Source organism: Stegodyphus dumicola, chromosome 8 (genome assembly GCF_044657685.1).
Source record: "Stegodyphus dumicola isolate Sdum_Otavi_A_Nest chromosome 8, ASM4465768v1".
In the NCBI taxonomy this organism is placed as follows: domain Eukaryota; kingdom Metazoa; phylum Arthropoda; class Arachnida; order Araneae; family Eresidae; genus Stegodyphus; species Stegodyphus dumicola.
In genome coordinates this window covers 155,946,487-155,965,113 of record NC_140775.1, presented here as the reverse complement: position 1 = coordinate 155,965,113, position 18,627 = coordinate 155,946,487, and the positions used below count along the sequence as shown (strand labels likewise).

General features: G+C 30.2%; 2 protein-coding genes across 2 annotated transcripts; one reads left to right on the top strand and one right to left on the bottom strand.

Moving 5' to 3' along the window:
- Positions 1-1,064: 1,064 nt before the first annotated feature.
- On the bottom strand, positions 1,065-8,069 carry LOC146996009 (uncharacterized). The gene is made up of 2 exons (XM_085822625.1): positions 7,810-8,069; positions 1,065-7,106 (listed from the first exon to the last, which is right to left on the bottom strand). Exon 2 carries the CDS (start codon positions 6,848-6,850, stop codon positions 4,415-4,417), a length of 2,436 nt encoding a protein of 811 aa, XP_085678751.1. The 5' UTR covers positions 6,851-7,106; positions 7,810-8,069; the 3' UTR covers positions 1,065-4,414.
- A 180-nt stretch (positions 8,070-8,249) lies between these two features.
- On the top strand, positions 8,250-15,181 carry LOC146996008 (uncharacterized). Its single transcript, XM_085822624.1, has 2 exons — positions 8,250-8,443; positions 9,147-15,181. Exon 2 carries the CDS (start codon positions 9,403-9,405, stop codon positions 11,836-11,838), a length of 2,436 nt encoding a protein of 811 aa, XP_085678750.1. The 5' UTR covers positions 8,250-8,443; positions 9,147-9,402; the 3' UTR covers positions 11,839-15,181.
- Positions 15,182-18,627: the final 3,446 nt, after the last annotated feature.

The following is an 18,627-nucleotide window of genomic DNA, read 5'->3' as shown; positions in this document are numbered from 1 at the left end:
TCGCGCTGTTGTTAGTTACCGAAAAATAACCAAGATGTGATTTTTGCGTAAATGTCACTAAACTATACAAATTGCTATTATCCATCACACTATGAATGTTTCTTTCATGCGAAAGTGTCCCTTTTTCGATTTGTATGGAACTTTCGTGTGTCGAAATACTATCAGAACCGTGTCAAGCGACCTTCTGAATGTAAAGAAAGAACACCCCAACTGGTGACCCAAGCTTCAAAGTAGTGCTTTACTTCTAGTGCCGACTGGCCCAACACCTCCTTATAGAAGGAAGCCGGGACACTGGATTGTGACGTCACGCGTAGTCGTCTATGTCGAAACCCCGAGAGAGCAACGAAACAAAACAGGCTGCGCGCTAGTGCAACACCTCCTTATAGAAGGAAGCCGGGACACTGGATTGTGACGTCACGCGTAGTCGTCTATGTCGAAACCCCGAGAGAGCAACGAAACAAAACAGGCTGCGCGCTAGTGCCGTACTTAACGTTGATTTCACTATTTGATATAGATACTTGGGTGGGATTTTATTCAGAGATTCAATTATATATAATGAATAATTTAACTTCAAAATTTAACACAATAAAATTTGACATAAATTTAAGAATTTTTTGTTTCTTATTTCTAGACTTTAATGAATTATACTTCCTTGTAGGTTTCACAGCAGCATTTAAAAAGTTAAAAATCAGCCATACTAACTCAAAAAAGGAATTTCTGACTTTTCCCTCATAATTTAATATTGCTTTATATTTTTCTAATATTTATGAAAAAAACCCAAATTATCTGCATACAAACTATTACTTATCATTTCATTTTTCTTCCAATCAGTAATTTGTCTTTAAAAGAAAATGGTATAAAAATGCACTAAATTTTGTCTATAATATGCTATGTGTCTTGCAAGTTTCAAATAAATTAGTATATCAGAGGTTTGCTTAGCAAATAATTCAATGTGCAATTTAAAATTATTGCTTAAATCTGTAGAACCAATAATATTAGTTGTATATGTACTTAACTGTATTGTGTTAGTTATATAGCTGAACTTGAAAATAAAGATTCACAAGTGAAAAATAAAAAAATTTTATTTACAATTTTATGCAAGCAGTCAGCATAACAACACAACACCTAAGTTATAACATACAAATAAGTTAAAACCAGCTGATCTCTTTTTATCAATAAATTATTCAAACTTTCTTGTAAAAATTGAAGCAGAAATCTCATTAAGCATATTGCCATACTAAGAAATCTTATCAATTCTTATTTATTAACAGGTGTGAAAATTTCAAAACTGCTTCTATATTAATTGGGTCTCATCAGAAACAATAAGATGAGACTATGTGACCTTAATATTTAAATTTTGATACTGCAAGTTCCAGTTTCTATTCGTTAAATTTCAACCCATTTTGTCTGGCAATTACAAACACCGTTATTAACTTTTTACAACAGCCAATTAATAGTTTCAAAATGTATTACGATACTGCCATAATATGGATAAATATCGGGCAAACACTTGAGAAGACCGTCCATTACCATTTAAAACACTTCAGGTGCACAAATGATATTAAATTTTATACGATGGCTATTATTATTTATGAAGCATATAAAGATACATTCAACAGCAAATGGATGTCAGCATCACCAGTATATGTAAAAACATTTATTGATGTTGTGTAAAGGAAGTGATTATCAGTTAATGTTTCAAATATAGAAAATAATAAAAATGTTTTACCTATGCACCAGTATCCAATTTGAAAGTATCTGGTCACTACATGCAACACAATTTTGTTGTAATTTTTCCAAGCTAAAATCGTGATCTTCTAAGTTACTCGCTATCAGGCTTGTTTAATTTAAGCAAAGAATATATCAAAATGATTTGTCCAGAAAGCCACCAGTCTTAATTATGGGACACCGGTAATTTCAAAATGCACATGAAAATCACAGGTTTGTGAAATGAGTGCTCCTAATCAGAGACACCCTTTATTCAGCCAATTCTCGGAATAATAGTAGGAGTTATTACAAACCTGTTATTTTGTCGCCATGCTGAAACACATAACTGTTATCTTGATTAAGTAATTTATCATATGGTAACATGAAAATTATACTCAAATGATATAAGTAATGGCCACTTAAAGACACAACATAGACCCTTTTTTACACAACAACAAATTAAAGACAAGGAAATGAATTTTTCAATATTTTTAAGTGTAAAACAGTCAGTACATGCCCATATAAAAAATATAAATTATAATGACCCATTCTCAGTATAAAAGCAGCAGTTACCATAAACTTGTCATCTTGTAAGCATTCTGAAACACAACTTTTATCATGAGAAAGCATTTTACAGTATGTTAACACCAAATGATAACCACTTACTAAACATTAAGTGGTAGCCATTTAAATACAACCCAGATACCATTTTATGCAGCAAACACTCAACAGCACGAAAATGAATTTTTCAATATTATCATCTTTCAAGTGCTCTGAATATAAAACAGTCAGTGCATGTCCATATGAACAAAATTATAATGACCCATTCCCAGTATAACAGCAGCAGCTATTATAAACATACAATTTTCTAATCATGCTGGAAACATATAACTGTTACCTCGATAAAACATTTTACCATATGTTAACACAAAAATTATATCAAAATGATAAGAGTAGTGGCCACTTAAAACATAACCCAGACACATTTTTATGCGATGACAAATTAAAGACAAGGAAATTCCTTCTTCAATATTTCAAGTCATAGAGTGGATATATATATAAATATATTTATATACGTTTGGTGTGGCCGATTGCAACCAAAATACGAGGTGCACATATACATGTTATAGCAGTCCTATATACAAAATTTCAACGTTCTGAGGCTACTCGTTTTTGAGTTATGTGAGATATGTACGTACGCACGAACGTACGTACATACGTTCGCACAGAAGCCACGAAAAATTCTCTTCAGAATTAATTTTAGATTAAGTTTTTTTAAGTTTAAGCAGTTTTATAATTTTTTTTGAAGGAAAAGAGTATTTTATTCTGTCCTTACGTACAGATATGGTGCAAAAACATCGTTAAATTGCATTCGATAGCGGTCAAAATGGATATTTTCGGTCAAATATGCTGCCTGAAACTTTTCGCGATTACAATACTTCCTTTTTACTTCGTACAAGGAAGTAAAAAGGACATGCCTTCTTCAATATTTCAAGTCATCTAAATATAAAACAGTCAGTATATGTTCATATCAACAAAATTATAATGACCCATTACCAGTATAACAGTGGCAGTTATTATATACATATCATTCAGTAAGCATGCTGAAACATAACTTTTATCAGGAGAAAGCATTTTACCATATGTCAACACCAAACTTATACCCAAATGATAAAAGTAGTGGCTGCGCTAAAACACAAACCGAGACACCTTTTTACGCAATGACAATTTAAAGGCAAGGAAATGCCTTCTTCAATATTTCAAGTCATCTGAATGTTAAACAGTCAGTATCTGTCCATATCAACAAAAGTATAATGACCCATTACCAGTATAACAGTGGCAGTTATTATATACATATCATTTTGTACCCATGCTGAAACATATCACTTTTATCAGGAGAAAGCATTTTACTATATGTTAACACCAAACTTATATCCAAATGATAAAAGTAGTGGCTGCACAAACACAAACCGAGACACTTTTTTACGCGATGAGAAATTAAAAAAAGGACATGCCTTCTTCAATATTTCAAGTCATCTGAATGTAAAACAGTCAATATCTGTCCATATCAACAAAAGTATAATGACCCATTACCAGTATAACAGTGGCAGTTATTATATACATAACATTTTGTAAGCATTTTGAAACATATAACTGTTACTTTGATAAAGTATTTTATCATGTTAACACCAAAATTATACCCAAATGATAAAAGTAGTGGCCACATAAAAACATAACGCAGACACTTTTTTACACAACAAATTAAGGGCAAGGAAATGAATTTTTCAATATTTCAAGTCAATTATAATGATAAAGAATCTTACCATATGTTAACACTAATTTGATATCCACATTAATAATAAGGACCACTTAAAATACAACCCAGACACTTATTTACATAGATGCATAGAAATGAATTTTTCGTTACTATTACTTTTCAAGTGATCTCAAGGTTAAACAGACAGCATACATGAGTAGAAAAAAAATAATAAGGAATTCACAATAATGTGTAACAGTAACTGTTAGATGCGAAAATATTTTTTCAACAGAAATAAATCTGAACTAACATCACTAGGCTTTGCAATTAATTTTTTGTGTCTTGTTACATGCATTAAAGTTACTAAACTTACTTGTCTATGAAATACAGCATCATTTGAATTAAAACCTACATTTTTTAAATGTTTAATTGCTAAACCCCATTATATTTTTATTTATGCTTTAAAGTTTTCAATTTGCGCTCTTTTGCAATGCTTTTCTGGTTTAGTGTATCATTCTTTAATTTGCAATAATTATTTAAAAATGTGTTCGTTGATGACCAAAGAATCTGCTTTAACACTTTCTGTGACTCATGAGCTTTAGGGCGATCATCTAGATTTAAAAAAATGTCATTTTCTATCAGTATGTCTAGAGTTAAGTTACATGCTATATCCCTCTGATTTGCAGAAAATAAAAATTCATTCTCAAATTCTTCAGATACAAGTTTTTGAATAACAACATAATTATATATTACTGAATTTAGTACATCAGGATGAGGATATAGAAGTCCTCTATCAAATCTTTTTATCCAAGACTGTCCTTCATTTTCTACAATTAATTCTTTATCAATAGTTAGATTGCCTTTACAAATATCACAGCTTAATAGTTTCACAACTTTATAACTACAGTAACCAGCTATATACATTAAAATTGGTATGTCATTTTGAACATTTTGTATATCTTCATTTGTAATAGTTATTCTTCCTGAGAAAGTGCATCCAATATTTTCTTGCTCTAGAGATTCAATACACAGGTTTTTACAATTTAGATAAATAGGAATTCCTCCATACTTTGATGATTTTATAACAGTTGGCAGAAGACTTTGTAATCTTAATTTTGCTTCAGTTTCATATACTTGTCTTATAGAAATATTATGTTGTGAACCAGCCAGCTGTCTATATTTTCCGAATCTATTCTCTAGGAGATCTGTCTGAACTTTTCCTGGTAAAAAGTAAGTAAATTTTAGCTCTTCAATGCAATACCTTGCCATTTCGAGCAACGAATAGCTAGTATGTGTTAATGCAAAATGTGTTTCCTTAGTTAGTCCACCACTAGAACAGCCTAAAAGTTTCCACTGATCTAACCACTCAAGTAACTTATTTAAATAAATATATCTAACATCATCATTTTGCACAGTTAACGGCTTTTGATACTCATTCATCTTATGGTGTCCTTTAAAGATACTTTTGACATTGACTGTTGACCACCATGTAGATATAATTTTAATAAATTCAGCTGTTGTTTCGTAATTTAAAATACTATTTTCTTTACCAATAACCATTATTGCCTCTGCAAGACGACTGTAAAATATTTGTAATGATAGCTTGACATTTTTTCTTTCCAAATTGGTTGGATACAGAGCTTTCAGAGTCAAACCATAACTATATTTTACAATTCTGCCTGCCTCTAATGAATGGCGACTTTTTATGCATGCAAATGCCGCTGTTTCGACCTTGGAAAAATTTTCAAAATTTGGATAAAATAAACATTGCCCAGAAGTTTTTTGATTTATCCAGTTGTTCCTGACACACTTCAAGATGTGCACTGAGTCAATAACAAAAAATAGTGGCCGAGATAAGTCTGCAGGGTTTTTATACACAATACTAATTTTTGGAGGCATACAAAATAATGACATGGCTTTTTTATTTATTGAATTATTGTCAGAGACAACTGCCACAATTCTATAACCTATATTTTCTAAACCAATTATAATTTTCTTAAGATATTGATACAGATCCTCAGCATTTAATGATTTAACTGGTAATATATGTGCCACATCCTTGAAAGGTGATAATAAGCTACGTATCATAAAAACATAAGCACTTGTAGCAGCTTTTTCACAGTTGTAGGCCATGCCACACAAATTTCCTCCTTTAAAATCGAAACATGAATTTAAATGCACTTCATCCATCATAATAATTACAGTTTTATCATTTTCTTCTAAATCCTTGCATCTTTGTTTAACATATCCTAAAAAGTCATCATTAAATTGCTCAGTAATAGGATTAAGAGAAAACGTTGAACAAATTCTACGAATAGTACGTGGATGGGGAATAGAAATGTAACCTGAATGTCGTAAAAACTTGTATGCATTCGGTGAGATCGAGTTTAACAAACTGCAAAAAATAAGTAAATCTGGAGTATATCGATACTTCTCTTTCTTTACATTTAGTTTATTTACTTGCTCTGAAAGGAAGTTCAGTTCAGTTTCTTTTTCAGGTAACACTCTTTTCAATTCTGAAAGCATATCATCCACAATTTGTATAGAATTCTTAATATATTCTTCATTTTGTAAGTTATGAGACAGACTTTCAACTTCCTTTAGTACTTTTAGAAACATATTTACATTACTAATTTTTAGAGGGAAAACAAATTTACCAATAGATTTTATAGCGATGTTTTTAATATAAACACATACTGTTAAATCCTCATTTATTACTACCGATTTCTGAATTTCTGGAGCTGGGTCACTTAAAATATCAAGTAACATAGTTGAATTTTCAGTATGTACAGTTGTCCAAAATGTTTCTAAAATCTGATGTTCTAGGCAATTATTGAATTCAATTAAACTTTCAAATGATCGTTCATTATCATACCGTTCTTTCATTTTCAAACTTTCTTCTATCGCTTTCTCCAGGTATTTCTCTTCTAAACAGTTTCTTTATAGCTTTCTTCTTTTCTGGTGACATTCTGGATACAGAATTTGATGACATGTAGGATGGGCCATCAGGGAACTGAGAAGGTATGCATCCTTTTTTCAAACGTGGCCTAGAAATTGGGGCTTTAATTAACTTCGCTGATTTCTCATCATACATTTCGATTTCTCGTATTATTTCATCTGATCAAAAATGTAATTCACATACCTGTAAAAGAAAATATTCAAAAATCAACTTGTTGTGAGTACAAAAGTTAGATGCATGTTAATATTTAGTAACAAAAGTCAATAAGCCCTATGATTTAAATAAATAATTTGATACATAAATACGAATTAAAAAACCAGTAATATCATTTCAATTACGTGTATAATTAAAGTAATTTGTAAAATCTGGAATGCTCATCATAATGATTACAGCTTTATTTACATTTAAAGAAAATTATATATTTGAGATAATTGTTTACAACAAGCACTGGTTACCAAATACAAATAATTACCTTAAATACATCATACCAAACTTTCATATATCATTACAAAAATTTTAAAATGAAACCTATTATGATTACTACTTAATAGTTCCTTGTCATATAAATTATGATAAATTTGGAATAACTACAGAATCTGCCTGCACAGTATACTAGAAAGCATTTACAAATTATTGGCATTTATGTAACTACTAAATTTAGAATTATTCCTGTTATATGGAACTTTATTTCATTCATAAAACTTTGAAGGAAAATATTTTTTTGAAATGATTAAAACAGGCAATATTAAAATCTTTCAAACATAAAACTTCTTACCCACAGATCAAAATCTAATATCGTAAGCATAAACATCACATACCTATCAATAAAAGTAATAAAAAAATGTAAAGATACAAAACATAAAAAATGCAGTAAAATTGAACTTACTCTGGTATGTTTAGTAGGTTGAAAGCCATCTTTTCTTCGTAGACTCCTTATCCATTTCATCCGGAGTTCAGTCTCATTTGGAAACATGAATACAGCCACTTTTGGTCCGTTTTTATAATTACCACGACATGTGGCTACAGCACATTTATGAGGCATCGTATAAAATTATAAAAGCACGAGACAATATATAAAAAAAGCACGAGACAATATAAAAACTCTGTCGCTAACGCAAATAACCGCTCCACGTTCCTCGCTCTTGGCTCAACTACGGGGCTTTGATTTTGTTTGAAGGAGCGAGGTGAGTCAGAGACGACTACCTGTGACGTCAGAGCTTCCCTTCGCTTCAGTGTCCCGGCTTCCTTCTATAAGGAGGTGTTGACTGGCCCCTCCTTCCTTTCCTACCCAACACCTCCTTATCATGGAGGTAGGAAAGGGTGCTTTTTTTATATATTGTCTCGTGCTTTTATAATTTTATACGATGCCTCATAAATGTGCTGTAGCCACATGTCGTGGTAATTATAAAAACGGACCAAAAGTGGCTGTATTCAAGTTTCCAAATGAGACTGAACTCCGGATGAAATGGATAAGGAGTCTACGAAGAAAAGATGGCTTTCAACCTACTAAACATACCAGAGTAAGTTCAATTTTACTGCATTTTTTATGTTTTGTATCTTTACATTTTTTTATTACTTTTATTGATAGGTATGTGATGTTTATGCTTACGATATTAGATTTTGATCTGTGGGTAAGAAGTTTTATGTTTGAAAGATTTTAATATTGCCTGTTTTAATCATTTCAAAAAAATATTTTCCTTCAAAGTTTTATGAATGAAATAAAGTTCCATATAACAGGAATAATTCTAAATTTAGTAGTTACATAAATGCCAATAATTTGTAAATGCTTTCTAGTATACTGTGCAGGCAGATTCTGTAGTTATTCCAAATTTATCATAATTTATATGACAAGGAACTACTAAGTAGTAATCATAATAGGTTTCATTTTAAAATTTTTGTAATAATATATGAAAGTTTGGTATGATATATTTAAGGTAATTATTTGTATTTGATAACCAGTGTTTGTTGTAAACAATTATCTCAAATATATAATTTTCTTTAAATGTAAATAAAGCTGTAATCATTATGATGAGCATTCCAGATTTTACAAATTACTTAAATTATACACGTAATTGAAATGATATTACTGGTTTTTTAATTCGTATTTATGTATCAAATTATTTATTTAAATCATAGGGCTTATTGACTTTTGTTACTAAATATTAACATGCATCTAACTTTTGTACTCACAACAAGTTGATTTTTGAATATTTTCTTTTATAGGTATGTGAATTACATTTTCGATCAGATGAAATAATACGAGAAATCGAAATGTATGATGAGAAATCAGCGAAGTTAATTAAAGCCCCAATTTCTAGGCCACGTTTGAAAAAAGGATGCATACCTTCTCAGTTCCCTGATGGCCCATCCTACATGTCATCAAATTCTGTATCCAGAATGTCACCAGAAAAGAAGAAAGCTATAAAGAAACTGTTTAGAAGAGAAATACCTGGAGAAAGCGATAGAAGAAAGTTTGAAAATGAAAGAACGGTATGATAATGAACGATCATTTGAAAGTTTAATTGAATTCAATAATTGCCTAGAACATCAGATTTTAGAAACATTTTGGACAACTGTACATACTGAAAATTCAACTATGTTACTTGATATTTTAAGTGACCCAGCTCCAGAAATTCAGAAATCGGTAGTAATAAATGAGGATTTAACAGTATGTGTTTATATTAAAAACATCGCTATAAAATCTATTGGTAAATTTGTTTTCCCTCTAAAAATTAGTAATGTAAATATGTTTCTAAAAGTACTAAAGGAAGTTGAAAGTCTGTCTCATAACTTACAAAATGAAGAATATATTAAGAATTCTATACAAATTGTGGATGATATGCTTTCAGAATTGAAAAGAGTGTTACCTGAAAAAGAAACTGAACTGAACTTCCTTTCAGAGCAAGTAAATAAACTAAATGTAAAGAAAGAGAAGTATCGATATACTCCAGATTTACTTATTTTTTGCAGTTTGTTAAACTCGATCTCACCGAATGCATACAAGTTTTTACGACATTCAGGTTACATTTCTATTCCCCATCCACGTACTATTCGTAGAATTTGTTCAACGTTTTCTCTTAATCCTATTACTGAGCAATTTAATGATGACTTTTTAGGATATGTTAAACAAAGATGCAAGGATTTAGAAGAAAATGATAAAACTGTAATTATTATGATGGATGAAGTGCATTTAAATTCATGTTTCGATTTTAAAGGAGGAAATTTGTGTGGCATGGCCTACAACTGTGAAAAAGCTGCTACAAGTGCTTATGTTTTTATGATACGTAGCTTATTATCACCTTTCAAGGATGTGGCACATATATTACCAGTTAAATCATTAAATGCTGAGGATCTGTATCAATATCTTAAGAAAATTATAATTGGTTTAGAAAATATAGGTTATAGAATTGTGGCAGTTGTCTCTGACAATAATTCAATAAATAAAAAAGCCATGTCATTATTTTGTATGCCTCCAAAAATTAGTATTGTGTATAAAAACCCTGCAGACTTATCTCGGCCACTATTTTTTGTTATTGACTCAGTGCACATCTTGAAGTGTGTCAGGAACAACTGGATAAATCAAAAAACTTCTGGGCAATGTTTATTTTATCCAAATTTTGAAAATTTTTCCAAGGTCGAAACAGCGGCATTTGCATGCATAAAAAGTCTCCATTCATTAGAGGCAGGCAGAATTGTAAAATATAGTTATGGTTTGACTCTGAAATCTCTGTATCCAACCAATTTGGAAAGAAAAAATGTCAAGCTATCATTACAAATATTTTACAGTCGTCTTGCAGAGGCAATAATGGTTATTGGTAAAGAAAATAGTATTTTAAATTACGAAACAACAGCTGAATTTATTAAAATTATATCTACATGGTGGTCAATAGTCAATGTCAAAAGTATCTTTAAAGGACACCATAAGATGAATGAGTATCAAAAGCCGTTAACTGTGCAAAATGATGATGTTAGATATATTTATTTAAATAAGTTACTTGAGTGGTTAGATCAGTGGAAACTTTTAGGCTGTTCTAGTGGTGGACTAACTAAGGAAACACATTTTGCATTAACACATACTAGCTATTCGTTGCTCGAAATGGCAAGGTATTGCATTGAAGAGCTAAAATTTACTTACTTTTTACCAGGAAAAGTTCAGACAGATCTCCTAGAGAATAGATTCGGAAAATATAGACAGCTGGCTGGTTCACAACATAATATTTCTATAAGACAAGTATATGAAACTGAAGCAAAATTAAGATTACAAAGTCTTCTGCCAACTGTTATAAAATCATCAAAGTATGGAGGAATTCCTATTTATCTAAATTGTAAAAACCTGTGTATTGAATCTCTAGAGCAAGAAAATATTGGATGCACTTTCTCAGGAAGAATAACTATTACAAATGAAGATATACAAAATGTTCAAAATGACATACCAATTTTAATGTATATAGCTGGTTACTGTAGTTATAAAGTTGTGAAACTATTAAGCTGTGATATTTGTAAAGGCAATCTAACTATTGATAAAGAATTAATTGTAGAAAATGAAGGACAGTCTTGGATAAAAAGATTTGATAGAGGACTTCTATATCCTCATCCTGATGTACTAAATTCAGTAATATATAATTATGTTGTTATTCAAAAACTTGTATCTGAAGAATTTGAGAATGAATTTTTATTTTCTGCAAATCAGAGGGATATAGCATGTAACTTAACTCTAGACATACTGATAGAAAATGACATTTTTTTAAATCTAGATGATTGCCCTAAAGCTCATGAGTCACAGAAAGTGTTAAAGCAGATTCTTTGGTCATCAACGAACACATTTTTAAATAATTATTGCAAATTAAAGAATGATACACTAAACCAGAAAAGCATTGCAAAAGAGCGCAAATTGAAAACTTTAAAGCATAAATAAAAATATAATGGGGTTTAGCAATTAAACATTTAAAAAATGTAGGTTTTAATTCAAATGATGCTGTATTTCATAGACTAGTAAGTTTAGTAACTTTAATGCATGTAACAAGACACAAAAAATTAATTGCAAAGCCTAGTGATGTTAGTTCAGATTTATTTCTGTTGAAAAAATATTTTCGCATCTAACAGTTACTGTTACACATTATTGTGAATTCCTTATTATTTTTTTCTACTCATATATGCTGTCTGTTTAACCTTGAGATCACTTGAAAAGTAATAGTAACGAAAAATTAATTTCTATGCATCTATGTAAATAAGTGTCTGGGTTGTATTTTAAGTGGTCCTTATTATTAATGTGGATATCAAATTAGTGTTAACATATGGTAAGATTCTTTATCATTATAATTGACTTGAAATATTGAAAAATTCATTTCCTTGCCCTTAATTTGTTGTGTAAAAAAGTGTCTGCGTTATGTTTTTATGTGGCCACTACTTTTATCATTTGGGTATAATTTTGGTGTTAACATGATAAAATATTTTATCAAAGTAACAGTTATATGTTTCAAAATGCTTACAAAATGTTATGTATATAATAACTGCCACTGTTATACTGGTAATGGGTCATTATACTTTTGTTGATATGGACAGATATTGACTGTTTTACATTCAGATGACTTGAAATATTGAAGAAGGCATGTCCTTTTTTTTAATTTCTCATCGCGTAAAAAAGTGTCTCGGTTTGTGTTTGTGCAGCCACTACTTTTATCATTTGGATATAAGTTTGGTGTTAACATATAGTAAAATGCTTTCTCCTGATAAAAGTGATATGTTTCAGCATGGGTACAAAATGATATGTATATAATAACTGCCACTGTTATACTGGTAATGGGTCATTATACTTTTGTTGATATGGACAGATACTGACTGTTTAACATTCAGATGACTTGAAATATTGAAGAAGGCATTTCCTTGCCTTTAAATTGTCATTGCGTAAAAAGGTGTCTCGGTTTGTGTTTTAGCGCAGCCACTACTTTTATCATTTGGGTATAAGTTTGGTGTTGACATATGGTAAAATGCTTTCTCCTGATAAAAGTTATGTTTCAGCATGCTTACTGAATGATATGTATATAATAACTGCCACTGTTATACTGGTAATGGGTCATTATAATTTTGTTGATATGAACATATACTGACTGTTTTATATTTAGATGACTTGAAATATTGAAGAAGGCATGTCCTTTTTACTTCCTTGTACGAAGTAAAAAGGAAGTATTGTAATCGCGAAAAGTTTCAGGCAGCATATTTCACCGAAAATATCCATTTTGACCGCTATCGAATGCAATTTAACGATGTTTTTGCACCATATCTGTACGGAAGGACAGAATAAAATACTCTTTTCCTTCAAAAAAATTATAAAACTGCTTAAAAAAACTTAAACTAAAATTAATTCTGAACAGAATTTTTCGTGGCTTCTGTACGAACGTATGTATGTACGTTCGTGCGTACGTACATATCTCACATAACTCAAAAACGAGTAGCCTCAGAACGTTGAAATTTTGTATATAGGACTGCTATAACATGTATATGTGCACCTCGTATTTTGGTTGCAATCGGCCACACCAAACGTATATAAATATATTTATATATATATCCACTCTATGACTTGAAATATTGAAGAAGGAATTTCCTTGCCTTTAATTTGTCATCGCATAAAAATGTGTCTGGGTTATGTTTTAAGTGGCCACTACTCTTATCATTTTGACATAATTTTTGTGTTAACATATGGTAAAATGTTTTATCGAGGTAACAGTTATATGTTTCCAGCATGATTAGAAAATTGTATGTTTATAATAGCTGCTGCTATTATACTGGGAATGGGTCATTATAATTTTGTTCATATGGACATGCACTGACTGTTTTATATTCAGAGCACTTGAAAGATGATAATATTGAAAAATTCATTTTCGTGCTGTTGAGTGTTTGCTGCATAAAATGGTATCTGGGTTGTATTTAAATGGCTACCACTTAATGTTTAGTAAGTGGTTATCATTTGGTGTTAACATACTGTAAAATGCTTTCTCATGATAAAAGTTGTGTTTCAGAATGCTTACAAGATGACAAGTTTATGGTAACTGCTGCTTTTATACTGAGAATGGGTCATTATAATTTATATTTTTTATATGGGCATGTACTGACTGTTTTACACTTAAAAATATTGAAAAATTCATTTCCTTGTCTTTAATTTGTTGTTGTGTAAAAAACGGTCTATGTTGTGTCTTTAAGTGGCCATTACTTATATTATTTGAGTATAATTTTCATGTTACCATATGATAAATTACTTTATCAAGATAAAAGTTATGTGTTTCAGCATGGCGAGAAAATAACAGATTTGTAATAACTCCTACTATTATTCTGGGAATTGGCTGAATAAAAGGTGTCTCTGATTAGGAGCACTCATTTCACAAACCTGTGATTTTCATGTGCATTTTGAAATTACCGGTGTCCCATAATTAAGACTGGTGGCTTTCTGGACAAATCATTTTGATATATTCTTTGCTTAAATTAAACAAGCCTGATAGCGAGTAACTTAGAAGATCACGATTTTAGCTTGGAAAAATTACAACAAAATTGTGTTGCATGTAGTGACCAGATACTTTCAAATTGGATACTGGTGCATAGGTAAAACATTTTTATTATTTTCTATATTTGAAACATTAACTGATAATCACTTCCTTTACACAACATCAATAAATGTTTTTACATATACTGGTGATGCTGACATCCATTTGCTGTTGAATGTATCTTTATATGCTTCATAAATAATAATAGCCATCCTATAAAATTTAACATCATTTGTGCACCTGAAGTGTTTTAAATGGTAATGGACGGTCTTCTCAAGTGTTTGCCCGATATTTATCCATATTATGGCAGTATCGTAATACATTTTGAAACTATTAATTGGCTGTTGTAAAAAGTTAATAACGGTGTTTGTAATTGCCAGACAAAATGGGTTGAAATTTAACGAATAGAAACTTGAACTTGCAGTATCAAAATTTAAATATTAAGGTCACATAGTCTCATCTTATTGTTTCTGATGAGACCCAATTAATATAGAAGCAGTTTTGAAATTTTCACACCTGTTAATAAATAAGAATTGATGAGATTTCTTAGTATGGCAATATGCTTAATGAGATTTCTGCTTCAATTTTTACAAGAAAGTTTGAATAATTTATTGATAAAAAGAGATCAGCTGGTTTTAACTTATTTGTATGTTATAACTTAGGTGTTGTGTTGTTATGCTGACTGCTTGGATAAAATTGTAAATAAAATTTTTTTATTTTTCACTTGTGAATCTTTATTTTCAAGTTCAGCTATATAACTAACACAATACAGTTAAGTACATATACAACTAATATTATTGGTTCTACAGATTTAAGCAATAATTTTAAATTGCACATTGAATTATTTGCTAAGCAAACCTCTGATATACTAATTTATTTGAAACTTGCAAGACACATAGCATATTATAGACAAAATTTAGTGCATTTTTATACCATTTTCTTTTAAAGACAAATTACTGATTGGAAGAAAAATGAAATGATAAGTAATAGTTTGTATGCAGATAATTTGGGTTTTTTTCATAAATATTAGAAAAATATAAAGCAATATTAAATTATGAGGGAAAAGTCAGAAATTCCTTTTTTGAGTTAGTATGGCTGATTTTTAACTTTTTAAATGCTGCTGTGAAACCTACAAGGAAGTATAATTCATTAAAGTCTAGAAATAAGAAACAAAAAATTCTTAAATTTATGTCAAATTTTATTGTGTTAAATTTTGAAGTAATTAAATTATTCATTATATATAATTGAATCTCTGAATAAAATCCCACGCAAGTATCTATATCAAATAGTGAAATCAACGTTAAGTACGGCACTAGCGCGCAGCCTGTTTTGTTTCGTTGCTCTCTCGGGGTTTCGACATAGACGACTACGCGTGACGTCACAATCCAGTGTCCCGGCTTCCTTCTATAAGGAGGTGTTGGGCCAGTCGGCACTAGAAGTAAAGCACTACTTTGAAGCTTGGGTCACCAGTTGGGGTGTTCTTTCTTTACATTCAGAAGGTCGCTTGACACGGTTCTGATAGTATTTCGACACACGAAAGTTCCATACAAATCGAAAAAGGGACACTTTCGCATGAAAGAAACATTCATAGTGTGATGGATAATAGCAATTTGTATAGTTTAGTGACATTTACGCAAAAATCACATCTTGGTTATTTTTCGGTAACTAACAACAGCGCGATTTTGATTATGAATTTGTTTTATAAAATTCTAAGCTGTTGAACTACAAAAATATAGATTTTAAGAAAAATGTTATGCTTAAAGAATGAAAAATACCTTACGGTACATTTAAAATTGTATACGTCTTTCGATACCCTTGATAGAGTATTCGCTACTTTTATTTTATTTTCCAAACGCCAAAATGTTTTAAATAAAACAAATTTTTTTCACATCCATATATTATTGTTGCATATTGTTGCAAAAAGCATGTATCTGCCTTTGACAAAATACATAAATATTCATTAAATTATTTATAAATGTATTTGAAATGAAGAATTTATTCACTTATAAACAACTGTGAAAGTACTGTGAAGAAATCTAATTAATAAATGTATCTAATTTATAATGATTATAAATGTTAAGAAATCTAATTATTAAATGTATCTAATTTATAATGATTGTAAATGTTATCTAAATATATAATAACCTTAATATTGAATTGTAAACATAAATTGAAATCCTGTTGACAAATACGTTATAAAACTATTTAAGCAAGAATTGTTCGTATTGGAAAGCAATCTGTTAAAAGGTATTGTAAAGCAAATGCTATGAGATGCGCACTTAAGAACGTAATAAAGAGTTTTGGAATATGTATTGTTGAAATGAAGGGTAAAAAAAAATCTGATAAGTATAATTAAAAGAATTATTCCCCTTACATTTTATAATAACTCAGTTACAAGCTTTAAATAATACTTCAAAAAAAATTATTAATTCCCTTTCAGAAATGTTCAGAGAAAGTCAAGTACTATTTAAAGTATTTGGCTAATTTCTAATAATTCTCTAATTTAAAATGAACCGAATAGAGCATTAATTATAAATTGACTTATATTTTTCGATTTAAAAGATGCCTCAGAAGCCAAAAAAATCATGTCATATTTAAGAAAGTATTTTAGGAAGAAGCTCTATAAATAGAAAAGAAATAATGCATAATTTTAATATTAATAATACAATAAACTTTCATCTTAATTTTTGTACCTTAACCGAATCAAGTCGAATTATCTTAATTTTTTTTCTAATGTAATTTACGAAAACTTGCGAAAATATTTCATTCAAATTAGACCATTCTGAGAAAACTGTTCTGTGAAATTCCGTTCAGAATGAAATGTTGTTTAAAAATATGTTGTTTTCATACACTTAGGACACTGAAGTGTTGTAGAAAAAGAAAATATATACATTTATATGTATATTTACGACGTAATTACAAAATATTTACATCCAAACGCGTCAAATCCCATTGAACTCAATGGTAAATGACCCAATGTTTTGGTCACCACGTAGGGATCGCCGGTGCTTCAGAGCAGGGTACGGGAGAAACTTGTTTAGGGCAACTCCATCTTACTTCCTACCTCCATGGGTTGCAGCATGGAGGTCTAACTTCCTACCTCAATGGGTTGCAGGTGGGAGAAAAAAGAGATTGAGATGTGAAAGAGAAAATAGCGGACGCTGGTTTGCGCGCTCTACTGTAGTGAAAATGTATTTTAAAGTTTTTCTAAATTGTAATCTGTACATAGTTGTATATAAAGATAAATATTTAGCCTAGAACAGGTCTTGTTTCTTTGACGGAGATACGACTATGGTACAACTGGTGTCAGCAACGGTGGGATTAGTAGATGACCAAGTGTTCTTCAGAGAAGGGGAACGTTACAACAGCATTGATTTCGGAAACATGATCTTTTAAAATATATAAAATGCATAACTTACTTTATAGATTAGATTCATTTTTTAATATTTTGCTATAATATTTATAAAAAATTATTTTAAGTATTAATTATTTTAACAAAACTTTAAACAATAACTTAGCACGTATTTTTTAGTACTAATTAAATTTAATAATTCAAAAGTATTTATATTAAATTTATATTTCATTTGATCAATCTACCTTAGATTAATATATTTAGATGAAATAAAGTAATGAAATATTGCAAGGTAAATCTTATGCGAACTTCAGATTCTTGAAAGGGCAGATTTAGTCTCCTTTCATTCTAAAAATAACGCTGATGAATTATGAGAAAATTGCTAAAACGACCACGTCTAAAAGCGGTCATTATCATGACGTTTCAGCGACGTCGTCAAATTGCCAAGATGCAACGGCAAATATTTTGCGTCATCGCAACGTTGTAAAGACGTCGTAGAGGTTTACACGACCACTTTGCAACTTCTCGGACCAGTTTCCAACTTCTTTGCAACGTCGTGGTGCTACTTGGGAAATTAATAGCTCTTTGGACTAAAAAGAATGTGTACTTCACATTTTTGTACATTTTCATTTTATTTTTATGGTTTCAGTTGATTATTTATTGTATAAAATGTAATCTCATACATTTTAAAGCTTGGATTTTATTTCGTTTAGTTAAAAGAGAATAACATAAAAAATGCTTATCAATTTAACTATAAACTTTAATCAATTTGCCATATTTACTCGAAAATGAGATCCCCTTTTTTGCTACATTTTTA

Coding starts and splice junctions, on each gene's coding strand:
- LOC146996009 (XM_085822625.1), bottom strand. CDS start 6,850: ATGAAAGAACGGTATGATAATGAACGATCATTTGAAAGTTTAATTGAA.
- LOC146996008 (XM_085822624.1), top strand. CDS start 9,403: ATGAAAGAACGGTATGATAATGAACGATCATTTGAAAGTTTAATTGAA.